Source organism: Hylobates moloch, unplaced genomic scaffold (genome assembly GCF_009828535.3).
Source record: "Hylobates moloch isolate HMO894 unplaced genomic scaffold, HMol_V3 SCAFFOLD_10, whole genome shotgun sequence".
Taxonomy (NCBI): Eukaryota; Metazoa; Chordata; class Mammalia; order Primates; family Hylobatidae; genus Hylobates; species Hylobates moloch.
In genome coordinates this window covers 15,105,528-15,133,454 of record NW_026652285.1, presented here as the reverse complement: position 1 = coordinate 15,133,454, position 27,927 = coordinate 15,105,528, and the positions used below count along the sequence as shown (strand labels likewise).

Below are 27,927 nucleotides of genomic sequence, written 5' to 3'. Positions count from 1 at the left end.
GTGGCTACTAGTTAGCATTCCATAGGGGTTGTGAATTTTTAATTATTTGAATATTTTGTGTACATATACATATTTGAAGGGTTTTGGGAGGGGTCTTATTTGTTTAAAGGTGTCTTCTGTTTGCCTATTTAAAGTGTACTTCAGCTTTGCAAAGATTATAGGGCTGTATGTTACAGAAATAGGAAATGCTGGCCCTGGACTGGGGACCACTACCAAAATTCCCTTTAACACCTTCGAGGTCAAATGCCTGCCTTTGTGAACAGTTAATAAACTTTGACGTTTTCAGACATTTGCCATTCAGAAGGAAGCATTGTAGCCTGCTGTAGACCATTCCAGCAAATGTCAGAATGCAGGGCAAGATGTGTGTCGACTATGTTTTTTATGTTTAAGTTACTTACTTATTTCTTCAGGTTAGTGTGTACCAAATAATAATACTGAAAAGGCTGCCCCTTGCCAGGCCGAGGAAATAAAGCTTAAGTAAGTGAAACAGCTCTTGGGGGAAAAATGCCACTTCACAAATACTTTTCTAACAAAATAGCATTATAATGAAGTTTTTACTTAATTCCATTATTTATGGATGTGAATATAAGTGGTTAAAGAAGTATTCATGTGGGACATCTCATTACTTTGTAGCTGTGGTTTTATTAACCAGTGAATGCTGTGGTCCTTAGCGAAATGCGTTGTCTTCTGTGTGATGTGGAATTCGCGCCTGTATTTTAAAAGATGGTGTGGTTTCTCCCTTGTTTGTATTTTAATACACAAACAACTGCTCTAATTGATATGTTTAGACATTATAAAGCTTTACCTTTAAAATATTTTCAGGGTCTGTTCTGAAATCACCCCGTTAAACTTCCCTAACCAAAACACAAGTGTAGAAGAATGTCAGGCTACTAAGCCTTTTCTTGGTCTTGTCTTTGTTGGGTTGATTTCATGTAGATACAAGTCACTAGGATGAACAGGGGCCCAAGCACTGAAGATTACAAAGGTGTTCAGCTTCCCACGTGCGAAGAACTCTTAGTTACAGCCCCGTAGTGCTGCTTGCCAGGAATTCTACAGGTAATTTTCATTTATTACCAAGAATATCTGTCACCAGGTGTCTTCTCGCCCTAGGACAATGGTTATTTGGGGGCTCTTATTCAGAAACTCCCAGACTCAAAGCTGAGCCTCATACTAAAGCAGCCAGAGCCTCCCTGGATTTTTTTTTTTTTTTTTGGTCATCTTTTGTAGCATTTGTTGGTTCCTCAGATTTCCCACAGAAACTATTTATTAATAATTTTTTTCATTTTAATTTTTCTAGAGAATAATGATGCATGTTTATAACAGTGGGCAGCCACGGGTATAAAGCAATAAAAGGTAGGTAGAATTTAGATGGAAAAAAACCATTGCCACAAACCAGGTAAAATGTGGAGGATATTTGTCTAAATATGTAGCCACTGGCCTATGTATGGCTTCCTGCCAAAACTGACCCAAAAAATCTAGAAAACTATTCCTCTGGTGAGCAAGCTACAACCTCCCTGACAAATGAAGCCAAAGAGCAGTGCCGCGGTGGGTTCCCATCGCACAGGCACACGCCCAGGACACCCCCCATCCAGAAGAAAGGCACGCCCTAGGACAGTGGTTACTTGGGGGCATGTGGAAAGTGCCCAGGAGTGTCCCAGGAGTGGGACAGGGGCGAGCTCATTCACCTTCTACCATGTATCTGTGCTGCCCATTTTATCAGGAGCAGTGAACTGGGTGACATTCCCAAAGTTAACCAAAGGCAGCCATTGTTTGTTTGTTATTTGCTTATCGCTCATACTGAGGTTTGGTTTAGGGCATTTTCGTATGTGGTAATAGTCAAGCAGAGGCACCTTTTATTGAAAACCAGTTTCTCTGACGGAGGACATGCTGCTTCGGGGCGCTCCGCTAACCAAGAGGAAACCAAAACCAGCACCCCTGATCACAGCGTGCACGATTATCTCCCACCGGCCCAGCACTGGGGACGGTGTGTCTGCCCGTCCACCAGGATGTGATGCGCCGACAGGACTCCACTGGGATGTGCATTTTAAGTAGTGTTCACAACTGTCTGTCACAGGAGCCACATTTCAGCAGTTAGTTACTGGAGAGCACCTTTTTTCCATCATCGACACACACACACCCTGAAATTATTAGTAAAAATTCTAATATGTTAAGCATATAGATTTATTAAAAATAATGCTAATAATATAATCCTGGGCACATGGATTCCAAGAGAGTTTTTGCAGCAGATTTCATTATAGTTACTTAACAGCTAAATAATCAGGGTGTATTTATTTTAACTTACAGAGTCACTAAATAATAGAGGGGAAAGGAAAGAGAAGGGCTAATCCAGTAGAGACTGAAGCTGGCATCAACCTTCCCTAAGCATCTGTCTGGTCAGCAGCCTGGGGCAAAGTTTGTCTCTAAAGGGTTAATGAGGCCCCAAAGTGATTTTTGCACTGAGCTCCTCCTGCACCTACCAAGGTGCCAAAGGCATGAGATTCAGAAGAGAGCAGAACCAGTTTATTAAACTGTTCAAATTGGTAAAAATGATTAAAAGCTAAAGATTTTCATAAACACTATTCCAAAATGTTAATTTTAAAAATGTGACTAGCAATGTATGCATTCCCTTTATGTCCCCTCCCTCCCTATCTCTTAAAATAAATTTGAACACCCAGTGTAAAAAACACTTGAGGGAGAACCAGAAGTCAGCCATTTGAGAAGAGAGTGGAGAGGGAGCAGACGGCGGGGAGCAGATGCCGGCCCCGCTCGGGCTGCTGACGCAGACTTCGGTGGCACTAAATCCCCCAGTAAGGCATCAGGTGTCGGGACTCCTTCTCATAGACGTCGGGAACTATGCCATAAGGTGTCTGTACCATTTTAACTGTCGACTTCCCAAAGAGCTGGCGCTCGTAGTCTATCAGTTGCCTCCAGAAGCCTACGTTGGGCCTGATGACAGGTCGCCGGGCTTTCACCCAGTTGTACGCCTCCAGCAGGCACACGTTGTGGAATTTCATCAGGTACGCGATACACAGCGTGGCTGAGCGGCTCACCCCTGCAGCACAGTGCACCAAGGTGGCCCCGTGCTTCCTGCTCACACTGTGGATCTTGTCAGCCACGGTGTCAAAGTACAGTCCAATGGGGGCGTGCGGCATGTCAGCCAGAGGCACTTTAACATACTCAAATTGGGGCCAGTTGAAATTAGGGATCTCAATGGTAGCATTAACAATGCAGGTGATGCCACGAGCCTGGAGGAGGTGCCGATTGGAGGCCACACTGCCTCTGCCCAGGAATAGAGAGGAGGTGATTTGAGCAATGCCTCCTATGTCTCCCTCGGAAATCATCCGAGGGGCCATGAGAGTCCTTGGTAGCGTGCTGTGACCTCTGGAGCTCATGAAGACACCAGCAGTCACACTTGCATCGTTGGGGGCAAGACCAGAGTGTTTTATTTTCCTCCACCAAGGAATCCAAAATTACAGTCTCCTTCCTGCAAAATACAGGTATGTGTCAGTACTTTAAATGCTACTGATTCATCACAGCCTTCTGTCACGTTTGTCAAATGGGAAGATTAGAGGTTTTTTTTTTATAATATAGTACAGTCTTTCAAGGATACAGACAAATCATTTTCTATCAATTAACAGTTGGGAAAAGTCACCTAGGACACAAACATGTGAAATCAATGTAAAATTCAGCTCTCTGGTGATTGTCCAAAAAAAAAAAAGTGGGGTGGGGGGTGGCTGGGCATGGTGGCTCATACCTGTAATCCCAGCACTTTGGGAGGCTGAGGTGGGAGGACTGCTTAAGCCCAGGAGTTCAAGACCAGAAGACCAGCCTGGGCAACACAGTGAGACCCCATCTAGAAAAAAAAAAAAAAAAAAAAAAAAATTTTTTTTTTTTTTTTTAATTAGCTGGGTGTGGTAGTGCATGCCTGTAGTCCCAGCTACTCAGGAGACTGAGGTGGGCAGATCACTTGAGCCCTGGAGGTCGAGGCTGCAGTGAGCTGTGGTTGCGCCACTACCACACTGCAACCTGGGCAACAGGGAGACCCAGTCTCAAAAAAAAAAAAAAAAAGGCCAGGCAAGGTAGCTCATGCCTGTAATCCCAGTACTTTGGGAGGCTGAGGCGGGTGGATCACCTGAGGTCAGGAGTTCGAGACCAGCCTGGCCAACATTGGGCCTGTAATAGAGTAGAGACAGGGCCTGTCTCTACTAAAAATACAAAAATTAGCTGGGCATGGTGGCAAGTGCCTGTAATCCCAGCTACCCGGGAGGCTGAGGCAAGAGACTCGCTTGAGCCTGGGAGGTGGAGGTTGCAACTAGCTGAGATCGTGCCACTACACTCCAGCCTGGGTGACAGACTCTGTCTCAAAACAAAAACAAAAACAAAACCCAAACCAAAAACTATTTCCTATAATTTTGTGACAATGTGAACACAGTGGCATTTCCATGGAAATAATCCCAGGCAATCTGAAGGCCATGGTCTTCAAAGTTCATTCCTTTAAGTTAAATGAGCATTTTACCCGACCTGACCTTGGGTGTGGCTAAATAACTTCACCTTAATTCTGAGCTCCACGATGAATCCCACTGGCTTTTAATGTCTGAACGTCGCTATCCTCTCATTATTCCAGTGTTTGCTATTAAATGTCAATATATACATTTACATATATATCGATATATATATTGCATATATTGACATTTAATAAGAGCAGAAAAGGAAGTTCTCAGTTTCCTGAGATCTTAGATACATCCGTTCCTCTCACCAAAAAAAAATCACAATGCTTTATCACCTGTGCCCATGGCAAGTGCGCCTGCCCACACCCAGGGGACCGTCGGGAAGTCGGCAGTGACTTCAGTCAGACAAGCGCCTCCCCGAGTTCAACAGGCAGGCAGTGCTGGGGTACTCACTTCAACAGTCCAGTGTGCGCTGCCTGGGTCTGGATCCAGAAAGTCCTAAGTGAGCAGTGCTGGTGACAGTGGATACAGATCAAATCTGCGGGAAGACAAGGAGGCAAGGACACAGCCAATCAGGAAGTTCCAAAGAATTCCTCACGGACTTTCACTACGACCTCGGGTTTGACTGAAATAGAGCCAGGAAGTGGAAGGTGCGCTGAACATTTGCAGATGTGCATTTAAAGGCTGCACCAGTAAGAAACACCAGCCTAAGTCTCAGCTTTTTGTTACTGACACATAGCCCGTGGTGTGACAAATAGAGTTTTGACAATAACACAGACAAATCTCCTCTTGAGAGGAGGAGACTCAGAGACCACAACCTATCCGCGAAATATCCGGCACTGCTGCCTGCTCGGTGGGCTGTGAGGACACAGCACGGACTCGAGTTTCTTCCATGCACCGTTAGCCAGCCCTGCAGCGGGAAGGCCTGGGTGGCACCGCGGTGGGAGGATGGACAGGCCAGGTGCAGTGAGGGTAAGCCAAGCAGCCCCGTGCCTGAACACAAGGTGGAGGACAGTGTGCACCAGGAAGCTAAGGACAGGCGCGGCCGGGACATGGCAGGGAGGAGCTTCATGAGGAGCAGGACCGCAGATGTGGCTGCAGCCAGGAACGCTAACTACAGGCGGTGCTAGTGTTCAGGATGGCAGTTTGACATTTTCCTTCATTTTGTTTTCTTTTCCATGTTGGCCCTATTTTACTCATGTATGTTATGTAAGTACCATGAACATCATAAAAAATGTGTTCTTCTACCACCTGTTCCCCTGCCTTTCCCAGGTAACTGTCAGACCTGTCGTGGTTTTTTTTACAGCTCTGTTGAGGTGTACTTGACATATAAACTGCTATACAACTTGATCAAGTACATAACCTGATGAGTTCTGACATATGTACACAATGGAGACACCACAACATCATCATCATAAACACATCCATCATCCCCCTTGAAATTTCCTCATTTTTTTTTATAATCCAACCCTTTCTTGCACTTTACCCCATTCCCAAGCAACCACTGATCTTTCTTGTCACTATGGTTTGCACTCTAGACTTTTCTATCAATGGACTTTTATATATTTATAGCATATAAATATATATAGGCCAAGCGTGGTGGCTCACGCCTGTAATCCCAGCACTTTGGGAGGCCGAGGTGGGTGGATCACTTGAGGCCAGGAGTTCGAGACCAGCCTTGCCAATGTGGAGAAACCCAGGTCTCTACTAAAAATACCAAAATTATCCAGGCACGTTGGCGCACACCTGTAATCCCAGCTACTCGGGTGGCTGAGGCAGGAGAATCACTAGAACCCAGGAGGAGATGGAGGTTGCAGTGGAGCCGAAATTGCACCACTGCACTCCAGCCTGGGCAACAGAGCAAGACTCTGCCTCAAAAACTAAACACACACACACACACACACACACACACACACACACACACACTATATATATATATATATTCAGGGTTTTTTTTTTTGGTCTGGCTTCTTTCACTCAGCATAACTTAGACATTCACCCATGACGTTGGGTTATCAACAGTTCACCTTCTTACTGCTGATAGTACTCTGCTGTATAGATACATCACAATCTGTTTATCCATTCACCTACTGATGAACCTGGGTTGTCTCTAGTTTAAAGCTATTGTGAGTACAGCTGCTATGAGCATCCACGTACAGGTCTTTGTGCATACATATGCCTTCCTCTCTCAGTTCAATACCCAAGAGTGAAGGGCTGGGTCCTATGACACGTATGTTTAACATTTTAAAATGGTTTTTTAAAAAGAAACATTTATAAATATATATTATATATAAAAATAAATAATATCTATAAATATATATATAAATATATATATTTTTTGAGATGGAGTCTGGCTCTGTCACCCAGGCTGGAGTGCAGTGGTGCAATCTCAGCTCACTGCAACCTCCACCTCCCAGGTTCAAGAGATTCTCCTGCTTCAGCCTCCTGAGTAGCTGGGATTACAGGCGTGCACCACCACACACGGCTATTTTTTGTACTTTCAGTAGAGACGGGGTTTTGCCACATTGGCCAGGCTGGTCTCAAACTCCTGACCTCAAGTGATCCACCCACCTTGGCCTCCCAGGGTGCTGGGATTACAGGCATGAGGCATGAGCCACTGTGCCTGGCTCCATTTACAACTATTTCTATCATCATAATGCAGGGGCTCTCAAACCTGAGCATGCCTCAGAATCCCCCAGAGGGCTGTGCGCATAGACTGCTGGACCTTTCGCCAGCTTCTGATTCCGTCCCTCTAGAGTGGGGCTGGAAGAGTTGCCCTTCTGAGGTGAGGCTGTGGGTCGGGGGCACGCTCTGAGAACTGCTGCAGAGGTGAGTGCTGTGGCTCTGTCTGCATTCCCCCTGCAAGACTGAGACACCAAGCGTGCTGGTGCTAGCAGACCACAAGTCCCTCCTGGACACTGGCCTTCTCTGAAGGGAGCTGCCTCCTCACTCCAGGCTAGGCCCCGCTTTGGGAGCCCACATCCCATGACTGGTTAATGCTACGGGAGTACACAGAGCAGTCCACAGGTGAAATCACAGCATGAGGAGGAACGAGGACGCAGTCACATAAGGAAACTGGGTGTGTGTGCATTGGATGTAAAAGATGAACAGGGCAGAAACTCTGAGAACATCCTTTCCTACAGCAGAGCAGGGTCTCCTGCCACTTCCAAGTCTTCCCTGGCAGAATCTTACTGGTCTAAAAAGCAAAGTCACTGTGGTAATAAACACAAAATTAGGACTTCAAGCTGCTGGGGATGACGCTCCTCACTGTGGAAAATCTGGAAGATGCTAATCAAATTTCAAGTAGGTTATCTAGTTGTCTAATTAAGAGAGGCTTGGCCATAGACATGGTGGCTCACGCCTATAATCCCAGCACTTTGGGAGGCTGAGGCAGGCAGATCACCTGAGACCAGCCTGGGCAACACGGTGAAACCCCGTATCTACTAAAAATACAAAAATTAGCCGGGCACAGTGGCGCATGCCTATAATCCCAGCTAGTAGGGAGGCTGAGCCAAGAGAATCGCTTGAACCCGGGAGGCGGAGGCTGCAGTGAGCTGAGATCGCGACATTGCACTCCAGCCTGGGTGGCAGAGCAATGCATCCTCCCAAATTATGCTGTCTGGGAAGCCACTCGCCTTCCTGAGGCAAAGGAGCCCAGATTCCCTGTGGAAGCCGGGCTGATTCTGTTAACTCCCATTTGCTGAGTGGCGCTAGGGTACTTGGTGCTGTAGGGAAAACAGATTGTGAGCCCTGGGGCAGAATCCAAGTGAGACAGACACACTGCTCCCTCCCTGATGCTGCCAGTCCATCTCTTTGCCAACAAACCTGCTTAAAACGCCAAAGCTGGTCCCAAATTTCAGGAAAACAACTTCCACCAGAGGGCATGTAGAGGGCACAGATGCTATAGATGCTTCTCTGACAAACACTCCTGACCCCGTTGACAGATTGGAAAATACATGGTTCAGAAAGGGTGAGAGATTTCAACTTGAGAAGTGAAACTAGGAAAAGATGCAAGGTGTCCGGATTTCTAGCTCAAGTCCACACGCTGCTTCTCTGCGGTGACTGCATCGTGGCTGTGTTCTCATTACCTGCCTCGCGGCGCTCCATACCACCACGCGGGGGGGTGCGGATCTGCCTAAGAAGGTGTTTCAGTGCTACTTACAGAAAGGCTAAGCCCAGATGGGCCGAGCTGCTCCAGTTTCCCCTAGTGCCAGAACAGGGAACTACTGCCACATCCTGGTACACCATTTGGTGCACAAAACATCCCCCTGGCTGCAGAGGGTGGACCTCGGCAAGGAGCAGCCCCAGAGTAGGCACTACAAGAAGCCCTAGAGTCATCCAGTTCTAAGATCAGTAGAACTGGATGGTAAAAAATAAAAAACCATGGGTATTACATCACAGGTGCATGAAAATCTACTAGTAAATGTGTCCTGAGAGACAGGGAAAGGAGACAGGGTAGCAGAGTTTGACCCGTATTTGAGGGATCACAGACTGCATGGTGCTCTCTGAGTGAACATGCCATCCCACTGCAGGACAATGGTCTCTGGGACGAAGATGACCACGGAGAATGCTGAAGAATGACCACATCACTGTCTGTGGTGTTCAACTTGGCCTTCCCAAGATGCTCTGGCAATGGCACGTGCTTCTTGGAGGAAAAAATGTTTTCCTGGCTGGGGGGATGGGGGTAGGGTAGAGTGAAAGACAGAAAGTAAGTGCTGTCCTAAACCAACCCCAGGGTTTTTTGGGGTTTTTTTTTGTTTTTGTTTTTGCAGGGGGACGGGGGCGGGGGAGGAGATGGAGACTCACTCTGTCACTGAGACTAGAGTGCAATGGCGCGATCTCGGCTCACTGCAACCTCCACCTCCTGGGTTCAAATGATCCTCCTGCCTCAGCCTCCCGAGTGGCTGGGATTACAGGTGCATGCCACCACGCCCAGCTAATTTTTTGTATTTTTTAGTAGAAACAGAGTTTTGCCATGTTGCTCAGACTGGTCTTGAACTCCTGACCTCAGGTGATCCACCTGCCTCAGCCTCCCAAAGTGCTGGGATTACAGGCTTGAACCACTGCGCCCGGCCTGGTTTGTTCTTAACCTGCTATAAGCAACATCTTCCCAGAGACGATGCTGGTCTTTTTGGATAATAAGCATTGAACACTAAGTACTGAACAAAATACAAGATTAGTGTCTTCCCAGAGGGCCTCTGATCTCAGTAATGCATACACTAATATTAATAACACCTGATTGCTCCCTGCACCGCGGAGCTCCTGGGATGCGGGCATCAGCCTTGTGGCCTTGTGGCCTTGTGGTCAGCACTGGCATCTGTACCTGGAGCAGTGGTACCTGACACTTAGAATTGCTACATGGGGTCATGGCCTAATCAGAGACAGCATCCATCCTAATGCCATGGAGGTTACTTTTCTTCAAAAAAAAAAAAAAAAATGATGACAACCACCAGAATCAGCAGTTAACTGAAATTCTATCTACGGCTTTTCTTTTCATGTTCAGTCAACAGCAGAAAATGGCCACAACAGTACTTCAGATGACTGTGTAAAATGCTCTCACTAAAATACTTTCAGTTTTAGGAATTTCAGAGGGCCAGAGTATATACTGGAGAGGCCTACACTGTTACCTTTTTATATTCAAAAAGCTTATGTAATCACATTTTCTCCTTCTAATAAAGTAAATGTCTGTCTAGTCCTTTTTGTTTTGAGACCGAGTCTCTCTCTGTTGCCCAGGCTAGAGTACAGTGGCACAATCTTAGGTCACTATAGCCTTGCTCTCCCAGGCTCAAGAGGTCCTGGGATTACAGGGGTGTGCCACCAGGTCCGGCCCACATTTCTGATTTAGTAACGAAAATGATAATCCTAGCATTTTGGGAGGGCAAGGTGGTTGTATCACTTTAGCTCAGGAGTTGGGGACCAGCCTGGGCAACATGGCGAAACTCCATTTCTACCAAAAAACTTCAAAAAACAGCTAAGCCAACATGGTGAAACCCTGTCTCTACTAAAAATACAAAAATCAGCCAGGCATAGTGGTGTGCTCCTGGAATCCCAGCTACCTGGGAGGCTGAGGCACTAGAATCGCTTGAACCCGGGAGGCGGAGGCTGCAGTGAGCCAAGATCGTGCCACTGCACTCCAGCCTGGTTAACAGAGCGAGACTCTGTCGCAAAAAATAAAAATAAAAAAGTAAAATTTCAGCCAGGCACAGTGGCTCACAACTGTAATCACAGCATTTTGGTAGGCTGCGGCAGGAGGACTCCTTAAACCCAAGAGTTTAAGACCAGCCGGGGCAACATGAGACCCTGTCTCTACAAAAAAAATGTTAAAAATTAGCCGGGCATGGTGTCACGCGCCTATAATCCCAGCTACTCAGGAGGCCGAGATGAGGAGGTCACTTGAGTCTGGGAAGTCGAGGCTGCAGTGAGCCATGATTGTGCCACTGCACTCCAGCCAGGGTGACCCTGTCTTATATATACATATTAAAGTAAAAGGAAGTAAAAGATATTCACAAATTGTTCTGTCACCTGGAAAGCTTTAGCAATTGTGGTAAAACATCTCAACATCTTCTACTTACTTTGGAGGAGGGATTGTTTTTGCTTTTCTCACTGTATTAATTAACTGATATGATAGGATAAATACATGAGGATATGTACACATGAGGAGGATATGAGGAGGATAAATACACATAAGACACATAAAGCCAAAGACTGAGAGTCACACTCCGGTTCAGCCACAGATAATCCCTCAGCGTGACACGCAGTCACAGACCAGCTGCCTATGTAGGTGTGACCAGGCCAGCCATCTCGATGTCCGCAGATGGACCAGCGCCTGTTCACACTGCATTTGCTGAGGCTAAGAGAAGCCGATCATTGGTTTTTGTTTTTGTTTGAGATGGTGTCTTGCTCTGTCACTCAGGCTGGAGTGCAGTGATGCGATCTTGGCTCACTGCAACCTCCACCTCCCGGGTTCAAGTGATTCTCCTGCCTCAGCCTCCCAAGTAGCTGGGATTACAGGCATACGCCACCACACCTGGCTAATTTTTGTATTTTTAGTAGAGACAGGGGGTTTCACCATGTTGGCCAGGCTGGTCTCAAACTCCTGACCTCAGGCGATCTGCCCACCTTGGCCTCCCAAAGTGCTGGGATTACAGGCATGGGCCACCACACCCAGCCCGATCACTGTAAGATACTAGCCAGCTGCTGGGATATGCCACAGCCCAAGAAGGAGAGGGGCAATACACTAGATAAGCAGGAAAAACCATGCCAACATCGTGACACAAATGCAAAGATTTGAAGAAGTTCAGTTCCACGTGATCAATTCATAGATTCTCCATGTTGGAAACAGAAAGAGTAGAGATAGCAAGAAGAGACCATCAATAACTATAAAAGGTGGAAGGTCTGCATTTATCTCGGTACCATGGGGGTAATCTGTTCACATCTGGAATTGAATTCTTGTATTTGGTCCTCACCCACCTTGGTGCTTAAATTACCTACCACTCATTTACACAACAGTCTTTCACTGAGTTTATGCAATGCGGTGAACACCCTGCTGAGTGTTGTTGCGACTGCTGCAGAATGTATTCCCCAGAGATGGCCACAGCATCTCCCATCTCACATGACATTCTTACAATGTAACCTTGTTTTTTATTGTTTTGTTTTTGACACATGGTCTCCGTCTGTAGCCCAGGCTGGAGTGCAGTGGTATGATTTTGGCTCAGTGCCACTTCCACCTCCCAGGTTCAAGTGATTCTCCCACCTCAGCCTCCTCATGTTACTGGAACCACAGGTGTGTGCCACCATGGCCAGCTAATGTTTGTATTTTTTATAGAGACAGGGTTTCCCCATGTTGCCCACGCTGGTCTCAAACTCCTGGGCTCAAGCAATCTGCCTACCTCAGCCTCCCAGAGTGCTGGGATTACAGGCGTTAAGCCACTGTGGCCAACCTTTACAGTGTAATCTTGACACTCCTCCCATCCAACAGTGGGGCTGATGTCCCCTCATTTGAACCCTGAGAAACCTTTGTGACAACCAAAAGAATACACTAACGGCTGGGCGTGGGGCTCATGCTTGTAATCCCAGCACTTTGGGAGGCTGAGGCAGGATGACCGCTTGAGCTCAGGAGTTCAAGGTTATAGGGGGCTATGATGGCACCACTGCACTTTAACCTAAGCGACAGAACGACGCTGTCTTTAAAGCAACAAACAAACAAAAAAATACAGTAGCAATGATGCTTCTGAGGCCAGAGCACAAACATGCCGCACACTGCTACCTTGTTCTCTTAGGACTTGCCCTTGGAACCCAGCTGCCATGCTGTGAGGAAGCCCAAACCAGCCCAACAGAGCTACCACACGGAGAGGCCATGGGTGTTTAGCTAACATGCCAACTGAGTCCCAGCTGATACCCAAGCTCAACCACTAGATATGTAAGTACAGATACTTTATTATGATTATAGCTCCCAGCCATCAAGTCACCCCCAGGCTTTGAATCTCCTACCTAAGGCCTCAGATATTGTGAAGCAAAAGCAAGTTGCCCCTACTAGTGAGGTCCAAATTCCTGATCTACAGGAATCTGTGAGTACAATACAAACAGTCATTTTAGGCCAGGGGCAGTGGCTCAAGCCTGTAATTCCAGCACTTTAGGAGGCCGAAGCAGAAGGACTGCTTGAGCCCAGGAGTTTCGAGACCAACTGAAGCAACGTGAGAAGACTCTCTCTCTACTAAAAAAAAAAAAAAAAAAAAAAATAGCTGGGCGTGGTGATGTGCACCTGTGGTCCCAGCTACATGGCAGGCAGGGGCAGAAGCACTGCTTGAGTCCAGGAGGTCAAAGCTGCAGGGAGCTGTGATTGCATCACTACACTCCAGCCTGGGGAACAGAGCGAGTCCCTGTCTTAAAAAAAAAACAGGGACTTGCAAACAAGTTTTGTTTGATAAGCAAACAAAACAAATAGTTATTTTACAACGAGTTTTAGAGCTGTGTTATGTAGCAGTAGTAACTAGAGCAGGGATATACAGGTAACGTAAGGCATAACCCTGTGCTAGGATTTTATCATCTAACAGAAATGACACAAGATACACATATAAAAACAACTGAGTAACAGTAAGAGATGGACTACCATTGAGTGAATGAAACAACTGGTGCAAAAAAACTGGTGATCAAAGCAAAGTAAAAACAGCCCATAGTACTGAAAACCTGAGTTGTTTCTTGGGGAGTTGTTTTATAGATTGTATACCATGCTTTTTCTCCTCCCATTCTTGCCTTTCAAGAGCCCCTTTGGCCAGGCACGGTGGCTCATGCCTATAATCTCAGCACTTTGGGAGGCCGAGGCAGGCAGACTGCCTGAGGTCAGGAGTTCATGACCAGCCTGGCAAACATGGTAAAACCCTGTCTCTACTAAAAAATACGAAAACTAGCCAGGCGTGGTGGTGGGCGCCTGTAATCCCAGCTACTTGGGAGGCTGAGGCAAGAGAATCACTTGAACCCGGGAGGCGGAGGTTGCAGTGAGCCGAGATGGCTCCATTGCACTCCAGCCTGGGTGATGAGAAACTCTATCTTAAAAAAAAGGGCCTCCTGTTTTAGACTTGGAATGGGGGCTATTCTCCATTGGAATGGAGAATATAGCCCTTTCCTACAGCCCTCACCATTTAGCAAGTGTGATCCAAGCCCCAGCAGCATCAATACCACCTGGAGGCTTGAAAGAAATGCAGAACGCAGGCTCTATTCCAAGACCTACAGAATCGGCTCCAGCAGGTTAACAAGATCCCAGGTGATTTGTATACACAGTTTTTGAAAAGTGCAAACTGAAGATTAAACTCATTAAAAACTACCTTAATACAATGTGAAAATCTGCCTCATTCTGCCCCATCTGACCTGTGGCAGCACATTCGGGCACCTGTCCCACATAAGCCACATAAGCACTGCTCAGCCTCTCCCAGATCAGTATCATTCTGCTGTTGCGGTTTCCAGAGAATCAGAGATAAATGGAGGTTAAGAGGCTTTCCCAGACTCTACATAGAAAATTAGTAGCCCCACTGGGACCAGAACCATCCTTCCATGAGTTGTCCATTTGTGGCTCAGTCATACAATTGGACCACAACGGATCCATCCATTCAAAGTCTACCAAAATGTACATTTCATTGGCCGGGGCAGGGGGCGGCGGGAAACTGCAGGAAGAAAAGAGTTAACATAAGGTCAGGTCGATGTGACTGTGCTTTACTTCTACAGTCTGGGGAGTAATCTCTAAGAATCCTAAACTGTTGGTGGTACAAGATGGTCTTCGGGTGTGAAATATTCAATAAAAAGCTCGCAAAAGTCCACAACTGTATTTAAACTTGTTTAGTGGTAACTGGAAACCAATTTGAGCAACGGCTTATACAAATAACATTTTAAAATCTTCCAGGACTAAGTGGTAAAAATTAAATGTGAATCATATGTGCTTGGTTAAATGATAAACTGTTATTTATGTAAGTCAGAACATCTAGAGGCAAAGTGCTTAAAAAAATCACTAATCAGCAATAAAACCCAGGTAGGTATGAGTTGGCCTCAAAACTGTCAAAGTTACTACTGCCCTCTGAGAAGCAAGACCATGACATCTCAGAAAATGCAGGTCTTTTCATAAATAAGATGTCAGTCCTTACAAGCTCATTATTACTTTAAGGGAAGATAAAGAACAGAATTTATAAATTAGAATAAAGTTCACAGGACTAAGAGCTCAGTAGTTAATAATCACCCTTTGATCATCTTTGATGTCTCATTAGACATATCAAAATCCTTAAAGCTCCAGTGGTGAGCTTCAACCTTCACCCTATGAGGACTTTCTTATCATATACCTGGTCCAATTCCACATCTTTTAGTGATTTTATACCAAATTAACTTCATTTATAATGTATTGATAAATTAATTTCCCATTTTTCTTTACAAATCAAAGGCACCTATAATTACCACGCTTGAGTTTCCGAGCAGGGTGAGGTAAACAGCTGAGTCTTCTGCTTCAGCGGGATGGAGGCAATTGGCGAAGGCCATGCCCGCTCCCATGCTGAGAGCAGTCCGACTGCATTGTGAGGGCAACTGGGTGTCTGTGCCATCCTACAGCAAAGGGAGGGATGAAGTTTTCAGCTGAACGAGAGGGGTCCCAAGGCAGAGGATCCTGAAGTTATTCCCTTGGCTTTAACTGAAAAAATACTGTCTGGAAACACAATATGACAATGTAATAGTTCCCTTTAGAAGACTACATTACTAATTAGAGTAAAACATTTCTAGGCTGGGCATGGTGGCTCACGCCTGTAATCCTAGTACTTTGGGAGGCCGAGGTGAGTGGATCACCTGAGGTCAGGAGTTTGAGACAAGCCCGGCCAACATGGTGAAACCCCGTCTCTACTAAAAATATAACAATTAGCCAGGTGTGGTGGTGGGCGCCTATAATCCCAGCTACTCGGGAGGCTGAGGCAGGAGAATCGCTTGAACCCAGGGGGACGGAGGTTGCAGTGAGCCGAGATTGTGCCACTTCACTCCAGCCTGGGTGAAAGAGTGAACCTCTGTCTCAAAAAACAAACAAACAAACAAACAAACAAACAAAAACACTTCTAGAGGGTTGGGTGTGGTGGCTCACACCTGTAATCCCAGTACTTTGGGAGGCCAAGGCAGGAGGATTGCTTGAGCCCAGCAATTCGAGGCTACAGTGAGCCAGGATCATGCCACTGTACTCCAGACTGAGCCAAACAGTGAGACCCCAACTCTTAAAATAAAAAAATTAAAAAAAAAATTTTTAAAAAAGCTTGCCAACTGATATGGTTAGGCTCTGTGTCCCCACTCAAATCTCATCTTGAATTGTAATCCCCATAATCCCCATGTGTCAAGGGCAGGACCAGGTGGGGGCGGTTTCCCCCATGCTGTTCTGGTGATTGTGAGTGAGTCGCATGAGATCTGATGGTTTTATAAGCGTCTGGCATTTCCCCTGCCTGCACTGACTGTAAGTTTCCTGAGGCCTTCCCAGCAATGTGCAACTGTGAGTCAATTAAACCTCTTTCCTTTATAAATTACCCAGTCTCAGGCAGTTCTTCATAGCAGCATGAGAATGGGCTACTACAGCAATCCTTGGTTGAAATTAGTAAGTTATAAAACCATCACAGCATAGTAGACGCATTCTTCAAAGTGTGGTCCCAAGGAATCCTACACGAGAATCACCTGGGCTGCCTGTTAGAATGCAGACTCCTAGACCCCACCCCAGACCTAATTAATCAGAATTTCTGGAAGTGAAGGCCTGGGAATTCATATTTCTAGCAAGTACCTTTTTAAAAGAAATCTAAAAATATTATTAAGAGTAATCTGATATTGTAGAAAAAATCAATATCTAGGAGGATAAATGGAATAAGAAACTCCATAAGTGTCATTTTTGTAAAAAAAAAAAAAAAAACTGATTACTTTCATATAATACAGTAGTCATTTGGATTTAAGATACAATCTAGGCCGGACGCGGTGGCTCACACCTGTAATCCCAGCACTTTGGGAGGCCGAGGCAGGTGGATCACGAGATCAGGAGATCGAGACCATCCTGGCTAACACAGTGAAACCCCGTCTCTACTAAAAATACAAAAAATTAGCCAGGCGTGGTGGCGGGCACCTGTAGTCCCAGCTACTGGGGAGGATGAGGCAGGAGAATGGCATGAACCCGGGAGGCAGAGCTTGCAGTGAGCAGAGACTGCACCACTGCACTCCAGCCTGGGCGACAGAGCAAGACTCTGTCTCAAAAAAAAAAAAAAAAAAAAGGCCGGGCGCGGTGGCTCACGCTTGTAATCCCAGCACTTTGGGAGGCCGAGGAGGGCGGATCACGAGGTCAGGAGATCGAGACCACGGTGAAACCCCGTCCCTACTAAAAAATACAAAAAATTAGCGGGGGGGTGGTGGTGGGTGCCTGTAGTCCCAGCTACTCGGAGAGGCTGAGGCAGGAGAATGGCGTGAACCCGGGAGGCGGAGCTTGCAGTGAGCCGAGATTGCGCCACTGCACTCCAGCCTGGGCGACAGAGCGAGACTCCGTCTCAAAAAAAAAAAAAAAAAAAAAAAGAAATGTGAAATGCTCTAAGAGTTCCATGCCCTAAACATAGAACATATGTGACAGTACAAAATAAAGGCTAGTAAAGATTTCTGTCTTTTTTTTTTTTTGAGACAGGGACTCACTCCGTCACCCAGGCTGGAGTGCAGTGGCACAACCTAGGCTCACTGCAGCCTCAACCTCTGGGACTCAAGACTCAAGCGATCCTCCCACCTCTGCCTCCTGAGTAGCTGGGGCTACAGGGGTGCACCACCACGCCTGGCTAATTTTTTGTAGAGACAGGGTTTTGCTATGTTGCCTAGGCTGGTCTTGAATTCTCGGACTCAAGTGATACTCTGGCTGGCCTCGGCTTCCCAAAGTGCTGGGATTGTAGGCGTGGGCCACCATGCCTAGTCTAGTCTTGTCTTTTTTTTTTGGAGCAAGAGTCCTGGAGCACAGTGGCACAATCATGGCTTACTGCAGCCCGACCTCCTAAGCTCAAGCAATCCCCCCACCTCAGCTTCCCAAGTAGCTGTAACGACAGCCATGAGCCACCACATCCAGTTAATTTTTGTGTTTTTTGTAGAGACAGGGTTTTGCCATGTTGCCCAGGCTGGACTCGAACTCCTGGGCTCAAGCCATCCACCTCCCTAGGCCTCCCAAAGTGCTGGGATTACAGGCATGAGCCACCACACCCAGCCTCTATGTCCTTTTGACATTCATCAAAAATGCAGTTTGAAGGCTGGGCGCGGTAGCTCACACCTGTAATCCCAGCACTCTGGGAGGCCAAGGCAGGTGGATCACTTGAGGTCAGGGGTTTGAGACCAGCCTGGCCAACATGGTGAAACCCCATCTCTATTAAAAATACAAAAATTAGCTGGGCATGGTGGCACGTGCCCGTAATCCCAGCTACTCGGGAGGCTGAGGTAAGAGAATCACTTGAACCTGGAGGGCGGAGGTTGCAGTGAGCCGAGATTGTGCCACAGCACTCCAGCCTGGGGAAGAGACTGTCTTTAAAAAAAAAAAAAAAAAAAAATGCAGTTGAAGTAAAATTGATATTTAAATAGAGTTGGAAGGAAATGTACCAAATTCATGGGAGTGGTTGTCTCAGTGGGAAAGGAAGAGAAATGGCCCAAGGAAGCTTTGACTTGATAATGCTTAATTTTTAAGCATTACAAAAGATAAAGTATGACCAATGATCTTTGACTGATGAGTTATGATGTTGGTTAATTTGCTTTCAATAATTTTCTTTTCTTTTTTTTTGTGCCAGAGTCTTAACTCTGTTGCCCAGGCTGGAGTGCAGTGGCACAATCTCTGCTCACTGCAACTGCCGCGTCCTAGGTTCAAGCAATTCTCCTGCCTCAGTCTCCCAAGTAGCTGAGATTACAGGTGCATGCCACCACACCTGGCTAATTTTTTGTTTGTTTGTTTGCAGTGGAGTCTTGTTCTTTCACCCAAGCTGGATTGCAGTGTTGTGATCTTGGCTCACTTGAACCTCTGCCTCCCAGGTTCAAGCAATTTTGTCTCAGCCTCTGAAGTAGCTGGGATTACAGGGGCCCACCACCACGACCGGCTAATTTTTTTTTTTTTTTTTTTTGGAGACGGAGTTCACTCTTGTTGCCCAGGCTGGAGTGCAATGGCACAGTCTCGGCTCACCGCAACCTCTGCCTCCCGGGTTCAAGCGCTTCTCCTGCCTCAGCCTCCCGAGTAGCTGGGATTACAGGCATGCACCACCATGCCCGGCTAATTTTGTATTTTTAGTAGAGACGGGTTTCTCCATATTGGTCAGGCTGGTCTCGAACTCCTGACCTCAGGTGATCCGCCCGCCTCAGCCTCCCAAAGTGCTGGGATTACAGGCGTGAGCCACCACGCCCAGCCTAATTTTTGTATCTTTAGTAGAGACGGGGTTTCACTATGTTGGTCAGGCTGGTCTCGAACTCCTGACCTCATGATCCACCTGCCTCAGCCTCCCAAAGTGCTGGGATTACAGGTGTGAGCCACCGCGCCCAGCCTAACACCCGGCTAATTTTTACATTTTTATGAGAGATGGGGTTTCACCATGTTGGTCAGGCTAGTCTCGATTGAACTTTTGACCTCAAGTGATCCACCCGCCTCAGCCTCCCAAAGTGCTGGGATTATAGGCGTGAGCCACTGTGCCCAGCATAATTTTCTATATGATTTCAATTTCTAAAAGTAAAAAATATTTTTAATAGAAGAAAATTAACAACACATAGTCGTCAGTCCAAGCCCCCTCTCCACTTCTGGCCTGAGCCTGCCAGTGCTCTTTATATAGGAGCCAAAATAACACCAAAGATTTATAATGATGACACAAGTGTGTCTTCATTATAAATATTTTGTGTTTTATAATGAAACACAAAGATTTAAAAGATTTAGTTAAATCTAAGATTTAGATTTTAGCTACATTGGCAAAATTCTTCATTATAAATCTTCAAATTTGTATGTAATTTGTATGTTGACAGTACTTCCAGATTTTATTTTTACAAGTGCTTCCTTAAAACTTAAAGCAGCCTGGGCGCGGTGGCTCATGCCTGTAATCCCAGCACTTTGGGAGTCTGAGGCAGGTGGATCACAAGGTCATGAGATCGAGACCAGCCTGACCAACATGGTGAAACCCCGTCTCTACTAAAAATAGAAAAATTAGCTGGGCGTGGTGGCACACGCCTGTAATCCCAGCTACTCAGGAGGCTGAGGCAGGAGAATTGCTTGAACCTGGGAAGTGGAGGTTGCAGTGAGCCGAGATCGCGCCACTGCACTCCAGCCTGGTGACGGAGCGAGACTCCGTCTCAAACAAAAACAAAAACAAAAACAAAAAAACTTAAAGCAAGTTCACCTCCTGGTCACTCTCGCAGGTGGGGAAGGCTGGTGCTTTGAAGGCACTCTCTGCCACATAATGTTTACTAGTCAACAGAAGCAGCATGCTCTAGCTAGGGAGTTTTCTCATATGTACCCACACGCTCAAAGACATAGGAGTCAAAAAACAAAACGAAACAAAACAAAAAAACTCATCCTAGGCCACTGATGCTGAAACTGTTCTGGGGCAAAGACAGAAGTAAACCCAGCAGTTGCATATGAACTTCAAAAGAACCTTCTTGTCCACTGAGGTTTCAACATGGCATGGGGTGTGAAAAGCTGATCCAACTGGACCTCTGGTTGCTCTAGGTTGCTGCAAGAACAGAATGGGACGTGCCCAGGTGAGCTGGGTGGGCTGCACGTGAAAGGGCATGGCTGTGATCTCAGCCCTAGGCCTCCTCGCCCAGGCTGAGGCTGACCCTGCCCTGCAACAGGTGGAAAATGGAGCTCCTTTGTGAAAGCTGCCCGCCGGAAGGTCGATGGGGTGACAAAGAACACGACAGGGCTCCTCCCCCATCACTCAGATCAACAGGTTCCCATACTAACGACTTCTTACTCCTCCTCCTTTGGGTGTCTTTTCCTGAAAACTTCTAATTTATCCGCATGTGGTTTCTAAAATTATGATTATTTTAGAGAATCTGAAAAAAAATCTTTACTATAATGAGCAAAAAAGTCTTTGTGACTTATGTAAATAAAGACTGAAAATAGAGTGATTTAGCTATTTTCCAAGATGCTTTAGAGAAGAAATAAAAAGGATCTACAAATCTCAGTCTTTGTGCTACTGTTCTTCCATCATCCCTCCAGCTAAAAAGGATTCCCCTGAGGTATTTTGTAAACCTACAGAATTGCATAACATTCTGCTCTAAGGGCAGAAACACAGCACATAATACTAGGCACATGGTAAGTACTCAATGAACACCTGAATTTAACAGCTGCCCTCAGGTGAACTGCCCATCTCTCCCCACACCCTCCCTCCTGCTCCTTCTCTTTCTCACATTCTCTCACTCTCTCTCACACATACACTTTAAATCCAGCTGGTAAAACTAAAAACAGGCAATCAAAGTGAACCTGGCAACTGTCTGTTCAGAAAGCAGGAATTCAAGCTGGGTGTGGCACATGCTGCGGTCCCAGCTTTTAGGAGGCTGAGGTGGGAGGATCCCTTGAGCCCAGGAGTTCAAGGCCAGCCTGAGCCACATTGCTAGACTCCATCTCTTACAAAGAAAACGACAAAAACCCTGCTCTAAGCTACTACTTTCTCAGGCAAAGGAAAATTTGGAGAAAAATACATGTAAAAGATTTAAAGGCCGGGCATGGTGGCTCACGCCTGTAATCCCAGCACTTTGAGAGGCTGAGGCGGGCGGATCACGAGGTCAGGAGATCAAGACCATTCTGGCTAACACGGTGAAACCCCGTCTCTACTAAAAATACAAAAAATTAGCCGGGCGTGGTGGCGGGCACCTGTAGTCCCAGCTACTAGGGAGGCTGAGGCAGGAGAATGGCATGAACCCGGGAGGCAGAGCTTGCAGTGAGCCAAGATCACGCCGCTGCACTCTGGGCGACAGAGTGAGACTCTGTCTCAAAAAAAAAAAAAAAAAAAAAAAAGGTTTAAAAGAGTCATTGATTCCTGTAGCACAGAGTCTGTGGTTACTTTGGAATTGCCAAGAAGTATGAGTTAGGGTCTGTGCACAGTGCCTTTTAAGGATTCTCATCTACTTTAACAAGGATAGGCCTGGGTTCCTGCACAATACACTGTCCTACACATTTAGGGCTGGGCACAGTGGAAGCATTCATCAGAGGCAGGATTCATTCAAGAGCCTTAAAAAACGTCTAGGTACTAGCCACTTATTTTTAGTACTTCATTTTGCATATTTAAAATTTCCTATAACTACTCATCTGTTCCAAAAAAAACATTGATGAAAGGATTCCATTAGATATTTGTCAACCAAACACAGTGGGAAAACCATTTCTGGTGTTTGGGTGGTTAGTCCAAACCATATAACTAAATAAAAATACGCTGGTACATGACAGGCCAAAAACCAGACTACCTGGGGACCTTTATTCATTCATTCAGAAAATATTCAAGCATAATTGTGGTTAAACAGCATATACAGTGATTTACAAACTCAAGGCTGACACCACTGAAGGAATGTAAATTGGTACAACCACTTTGGAAACCAGGTATCAACTAGTAAAGCTGAAGGTATGCACACCTGACTCAGGGCTGTTCATAATTGCCCCAGACCAGAAACAACCCAGATGTCCATCAACAGTGGACAGGTAATTTGTGGTATGTTCATAAGACAAAAATGTACTAACTGGGCTGGGTGTGGTGGCTCACACCTATAATCCCAGCACTTTGGGAGGCCCAGGAAGGAGGATCCCTTGAGCCCAGGAGTTCAAGACCAGCCTGGGTAATATAGTGAGACCTTGTCTCTAAAAAAATTAAAAAACAAAAACAACTATAGGCATAGGCAACAATATGGATAAGTCTTTTAAAATAGCATGCTGCAGAAATTTTAAAAATTATATATGTGCGTGTGTATACACATACACACACACACATACATACGTACACATACACACACACATGAGGCTGACCAGAAGGAAGGATTCACAAGAGTATCTACTTTTAGTTTGCACTGAGGTTAAAAACAAGCAAAATAAAACTATGTCAATTAGGGATTTACATTTAGGGGATAAAAACTATAGAAAAGAAGGAAATGGGCCGGGCGCGGTGGCTCACGCTTGTAATCCCAGCACTTTGGGAGGCCAAGGCGGGCGGATCACGAGGTCAAGAGATCGAGACCACAGTGAAACCCCGTCTCTACTAAAAATACAAAAAATTAGCCGGGCGTGGTGGCGGGCGCCTGTAGTCCCAGCTACTCGGAGAGGCTGAGGCAGGAGAATGGCGTGAACCCGGGAGGCGGAGCTTGCAGTGAGCCGAGATTGCGCCACTGCACTCCAGCCTGGGCGACAGAGCGAGACTCCGTCTCAAAAAAAAAAAAAAAAAAAAAGAAAAGAAAAGAAGGAAATGATTTCCATAAAAGTCAGGGTAGTTTCTGGCTAGGACCTCTGGGGGAGGGGGAGAGTGTGGAGTTAGATTCTTGACCTGCAAGACGGTTACACTTATGTTTTTGTTAAAATAATCCATCAAATTATCCATTTGTTTTAGACACTTTTTTACATAATTCACAATTCAATAAATCTAATGTTGATTTCTGGGAATTCAGAACCATGACAACAATTCTGGCCAACCCTCTCTGAATGTCACTATTTGCCTGTCAGCTTCATAAGGTCAGAGACCGACCTTACTTGCCTTCTTCCTCTGTATTCAGGCACAGCACCTTTAGCATGGTAAAAGTCCTTGGTAAATGTATAATATATAAATCCACAGACTCGTGACATGAATTTTGCTTTAACCCATCCATTTCCTGAAATTACTGATTTGAAGGGTGCCCACATTAACACTTTCTTTTGTCTTCACCTAGGTGAAGTGAAGCTTTCATAAATAATAAAGCCATCTTAAATGTTAGCTCTGTAAGTTTATACCCAGGCCTTGGTTGCTTTAGCAACTCTCCCTGCCTTCCACTCCCTTTGACGTTTCTTTATAAGCAATGACAAGACAATAGGCTAGTAGTCCTAGATTTTTTTTTTTTAAATAGGAAAGTTTTATTCAGCACCTAAGAGTAAAACCTAGGATCGTAATGATTCTACTACTTAGAAGTTGTTTAAAAGGGGTAATTTGCCCCTTGCCCTGCCCTGAGAAGTAACACCGTCTATCAGGATTATTAAACCTTTACCAACAGTTGTACTTAAACACGTTACTTGTTCTTGACAGAAGCCAAATCTTTATAAACAGGACAAGTCAACTTTAAAATAATCAATTTCGGTTAAAAAACCACTTTGTGCAAACAGACATTTATAAAAATGCTTAGAAAAGTCTAAAAAGATACACACAAACCGATCAAGATGCACTCGGCAGTTACTTTTGAGAAAGAGGTTCAAAAGAAAGCTTTAACCTTATTAGTAAAGTTTAAATGTCACAGAGAATGGTTAATGTATTTCTTGTGATTTTGGGAAAAGCATTTTTAATCCATTTTGTCTTAAAATCCCAATTGCAAAGGAACCCATCAAACATACCCCTCCCTAAAGCCCACCTTTTAAAAATGTTAAAGTCTTAAAGAATTTCCTGGACTTACATACTTGGCTACTTTTTTATGATATGAATATACATTTATGCCATTCTATTAATTATTATTACAGAATTCATACCTGCAGTCAACCGATATGAAAGCTTCCAGATGAGAACTCAGGACACACACGTTCAACAGTGACATTAAAACGACTTGGAATGAAGGAAACTGTCTCCAGTTTTATGGGGGAAAGCCAAAAATACCAAGCAACTACCTCTCCTCCCCCAAGCGTCAGAAGATGAGTCAGAGCTGGAGGCAGGAATAGGGCCCATGTGTCAAGCCTCCTGTGCAGGGCTCCTTCCTACCTCCTCGTGGCAACCCTCGTCCCTCCCCCAGGTCAGGGTCTCTGCCCTGGCCTGTCCCTGATGTGAATTCTCAGGCGTCTCTGGCGAAGAAGAGGCGTTCACTGTGGAGGTGCCTCCTTCCCTGCATTTCTCAAGGGAACCAAGACTGGGGGCCTTTATGAGTCCACAACAACTAACAATAACCAAATCGCAGCTCAAGGGAGTGCAGCTTCCAGACACACGCACAACTCTGCAAAGAATACAGGACCTTTGTTGCCCTGGTTTTAGAGAGCAGGAAGGAAACGAGCGGAGAGAAACTGTGACTTGTCCAGTGTGACTTAACTTGGTGGCAGAGCTGAGTCTCGGGCATGGAGCTGCCGGCTGGCCTCGGCCTCTCTGACTCTTAAGTGATCTGTAGAATGTCAGGGAGGACGATCCAACATTCCATTATACTTCTGAGTGGCCTTAGGGACTAGGAATTCCAGGAGACTCTGGGTTAAATCTCTTGGTCCCTATTCCTTTAAGGTTACTAAGGATACCCGGAGTTTGCTCTTCGCCTCCGTTTTTACATCTGTAAAACGGGATGGTAACGCTCTCCACCCCCCTCTCTTATAAAACCATAATGAACAGCTAACGAGTTAACACACATTAAATGTTCGGAGGTCCTGCTGGACAGAAAGTACAAGGTGGTTTAAAAAAAAAAATTCCTGCATAGTAAAACTGCATTTGTAAGTCGCTCCTCCTTCCCTAGCCTCTGGGATGCCCAGTTACCGTAACACTGGCTGGTACCACTGGCAACATCCACCTAAATAAAATACAGTTATACAATCCACTTAAGGCGGCCACAGCACGCACCTCCTCTTTACAAACAACAACTCAACTTCGCTCCGGAGCAAGGGTACTTAGGAGAACTAAAAAGACAGAGGTTAGCACCGCGCACACCCATCTACCACCGCAGAGGAAGACTCAAGTTGGACACTTGGCATCGCTGAAAGTCAAGTTGCTTCTATCCACGCACCAGAAACCGCGGGGAGATGCAAAAAGCCGCGGCGCGCTCCAGAGCGGGTGGATGCCAGCGAGACTAGGCGGCCTCAGCGGGGTCGAAAGGCGACGAAGGAGAGGCGCGGCCGAGGATGCTGGAGCTCCGGGGCACAGGGACAGGGTCGCGGGGGCGGCGGGGAAGCGGCAGGGGGCGCACGCCCAGGGCCGGCGAGGGTGCGCTGCGGAGGGTCCCGGGCCTCTCCTCCCCGCGCCGCCCCGAAGAGTCAAGGACCGCCGGGGAGCAGGTGGGGGCGCCGGCACAAAGTTTCCAGAGGCGGGGTCGCGCGGGCCTCTGGGTCCCCCTGCGCCCAGGGACCCGAAGCGCGAAGTCCCGCCCTCCTGCCCCCACCCCAACACCTTCCCCACAACCCCCACCCCCGGGCCTGCGGGTCCCCTACCGGCGCGGCGCAGCGCGGCGCGGGTAGCTGCTGGGGATCCGTCCTCCTGCGCGGCCGGCGGCTTCTGCGGGCTGGGCGCCGCGCGCACCGCCTCCTCCTCCCTCCGCCCGCGCCCGGGGCGGGCCGCGCGCACGCTCCCTGCGCCTAGCCGCCCTCTCCCGAGGTGGGGGGACGCGGCGCGGGGCGGGGGGACGCGCGGGGCGGCAGGCGGCGCGCGTGCGCGTTGGGCTTCTGCGCCGTGCGGGGTGGCCCGGGCGCGCCCCGAGCTCCCAAGGCAGCCGCCGCCTCCCGTGCGCTCCTCCGTGCAGGTTCCCTGGTCTCTTACCCTGCCTCACACACGGGCGACCCCTCGCTTCCCCAGTCAGCGTCTGCGTATGAGCAGGGCTCGAGGCAGGCTGCGGGGGCGCTCTGCTGGGGTGCTTTCGGGATTGGAGAGGATTAAAGGCGAGAAAGCAAATCCGATACAGGTGTGAAGCCGCCGCGGGTGGCTCGGGACGGCCTCGACCCCACCCCACCGCCTCCCCAGCCCGGAGAGCCCGGGAGTTGGGACCCAAGAGCGAAGGGAAAATCAGTAGCGCGGCAGTTCCTGGCTGACCCTTGCTGGAACAGGTACGGGCAGCCGTGGCGCCCGAGACCCGGAGGTGAACATGCAACCTCCGTGCGCATCTCCGCCTGCTCCCGCCACGCCAAGGTGCCGTCCGAGTCTCGGAGCCCACACCCACCGCCCGAGTCCCCGAGGCAGGGCAGGGGTTCTCCGGAGCGCAGGCGGGACACGGGCATTTGAGGGCTCATTTGCTGTGTGACTCTGAGGGTCTTTTAAAATTCAGGTCTGCCCATCTGTAACCTAAGTGGGTGCTAAACGGACGTTTTCTAGCACAGCCCCGCCTCCCCTCCGCCTCTGGCAGGTGAGGGGAGACACGTGGGAGGCAAAGCGACTTCCTCAAGGCTCTGCCGTGAGTCAAGGCACCTAAGAGTCCTGACTCCATGCGCAGTCCTTGACTCATCAGCCCCTGCTCCTCGCCGTTGCAAATCGTTGGCCTCAGAATTGCTGAGCAGTCAAACGAGTAGGCATGGGTTTGCGGGGAGGGGTGGAGGGGAGAAGTAAAACCCGCGTTTGGGGTTTACATCTCCCGATGTCTTCAACCAAAAGCTTTGAAGCTTTTTCATGTTCTTCCTGATCTCCACTGCCCAACCGGCTTCAGAGTCATCTGGTGCGTGCTGGACTATCTAAAAGTTAGTGATAATTTTAATGATAATCCTGGGAAACGAAAAAGGCCCAGACTAGAGAGATTTATTTTCGTCTTCGTAAAAAGAGAATCAAAGCTTTAAAATTAGGCAAAATTAATCTAAGAGAAAACAAAGCAGCATACTTTGCTAGATTCAGGAAACCACTGAGTTCAAATCGTGCCTGGGAAAAGCATCTTCCTAACACTAAATTGTGACGTCAGTTGACTTAGTGACTTACTTGTTTACATGCCAATACCAAAAGAGCAAATCTCTAACAGAAAGGATTGTGTGTTTTCATTTCTACTCAGCACCCCCTAGTCCTTGAAGCTTCAGTCAATTCAATGACTCAGCAGCATAGATGCATCCCTCTTCACATTCCAGCTTGTTACACTGTAGGCAGGTTTCCAAAACAAGCTCTAGTGACAAGGAGCTAGGCATTTTCAT

The 27,927-nt window shown here is 47.0% G+C and overlaps 1 protein-coding gene and 1 long non-coding RNA gene across 6 annotated transcripts; one reads left to right on the top strand and one right to left on the bottom strand.

Annotated features, from left to right (window-relative positions):
* The first annotated feature begins 938 nt into the window (after window positions 1–938).
* On the top strand, window positions 939–2,171 carry LOC131384454 (uncharacterized). The gene is made up of 3 exons (XR_009215315.1): window positions 939–1,056; window positions 1,298–1,353; window positions 1,814–2,171. It is a non-coding gene; the product is annotated as an uncharacterized LOC131384454 (long non-coding RNA).
* Window positions 2,164–26,381, bottom strand: DUSP14 (dual specificity phosphatase 14). 5 transcript variants are annotated; one of them, XM_032163085.2, is made up of 3 exons: window positions 26,257–26,381; window positions 4,902–4,986; window positions 2,164–3,484 (listed from the first exon to the last, which is right to left on the bottom strand). In XM_032163085.2, exon 3 carries the CDS (start codon window positions 3,390–3,392, stop codon window positions 2,796–2,798), a length of 597 nt encoding a protein of 198 aa, XP_032018976.1. In that variant the 5' UTR covers window positions 3,393–3,484; window positions 4,902–4,986; window positions 26,257–26,381; the 3' UTR covers window positions 2,164–2,795. The 5 variants fall into 5 exon arrangements, with proteins under 5 accessions (XP_032018976.1, XP_058301644.1, XP_058301643.1 ...); XM_058445661.1 differs by lacking the exon at window positions 26,257–26,381 and adding an exon at window positions 25,836–25,964; XM_058445660.1 differs by lacking the exon at window positions 26,257–26,381 and adding an exon at window positions 25,086–25,219.
* Between the last annotated feature and the right edge of the window lie 1,546 nt (window positions 26,382–27,927).

What these genes read in the sequence shown, in the direction of transcription:
- DUSP14 (XM_032163085.2), bottom strand. Translation starts at nt 3,392, where the DNA reads ATGAGCTCCAGAGGTCACAGCACGCTACCAAGGACTCTCATGGCCCCT.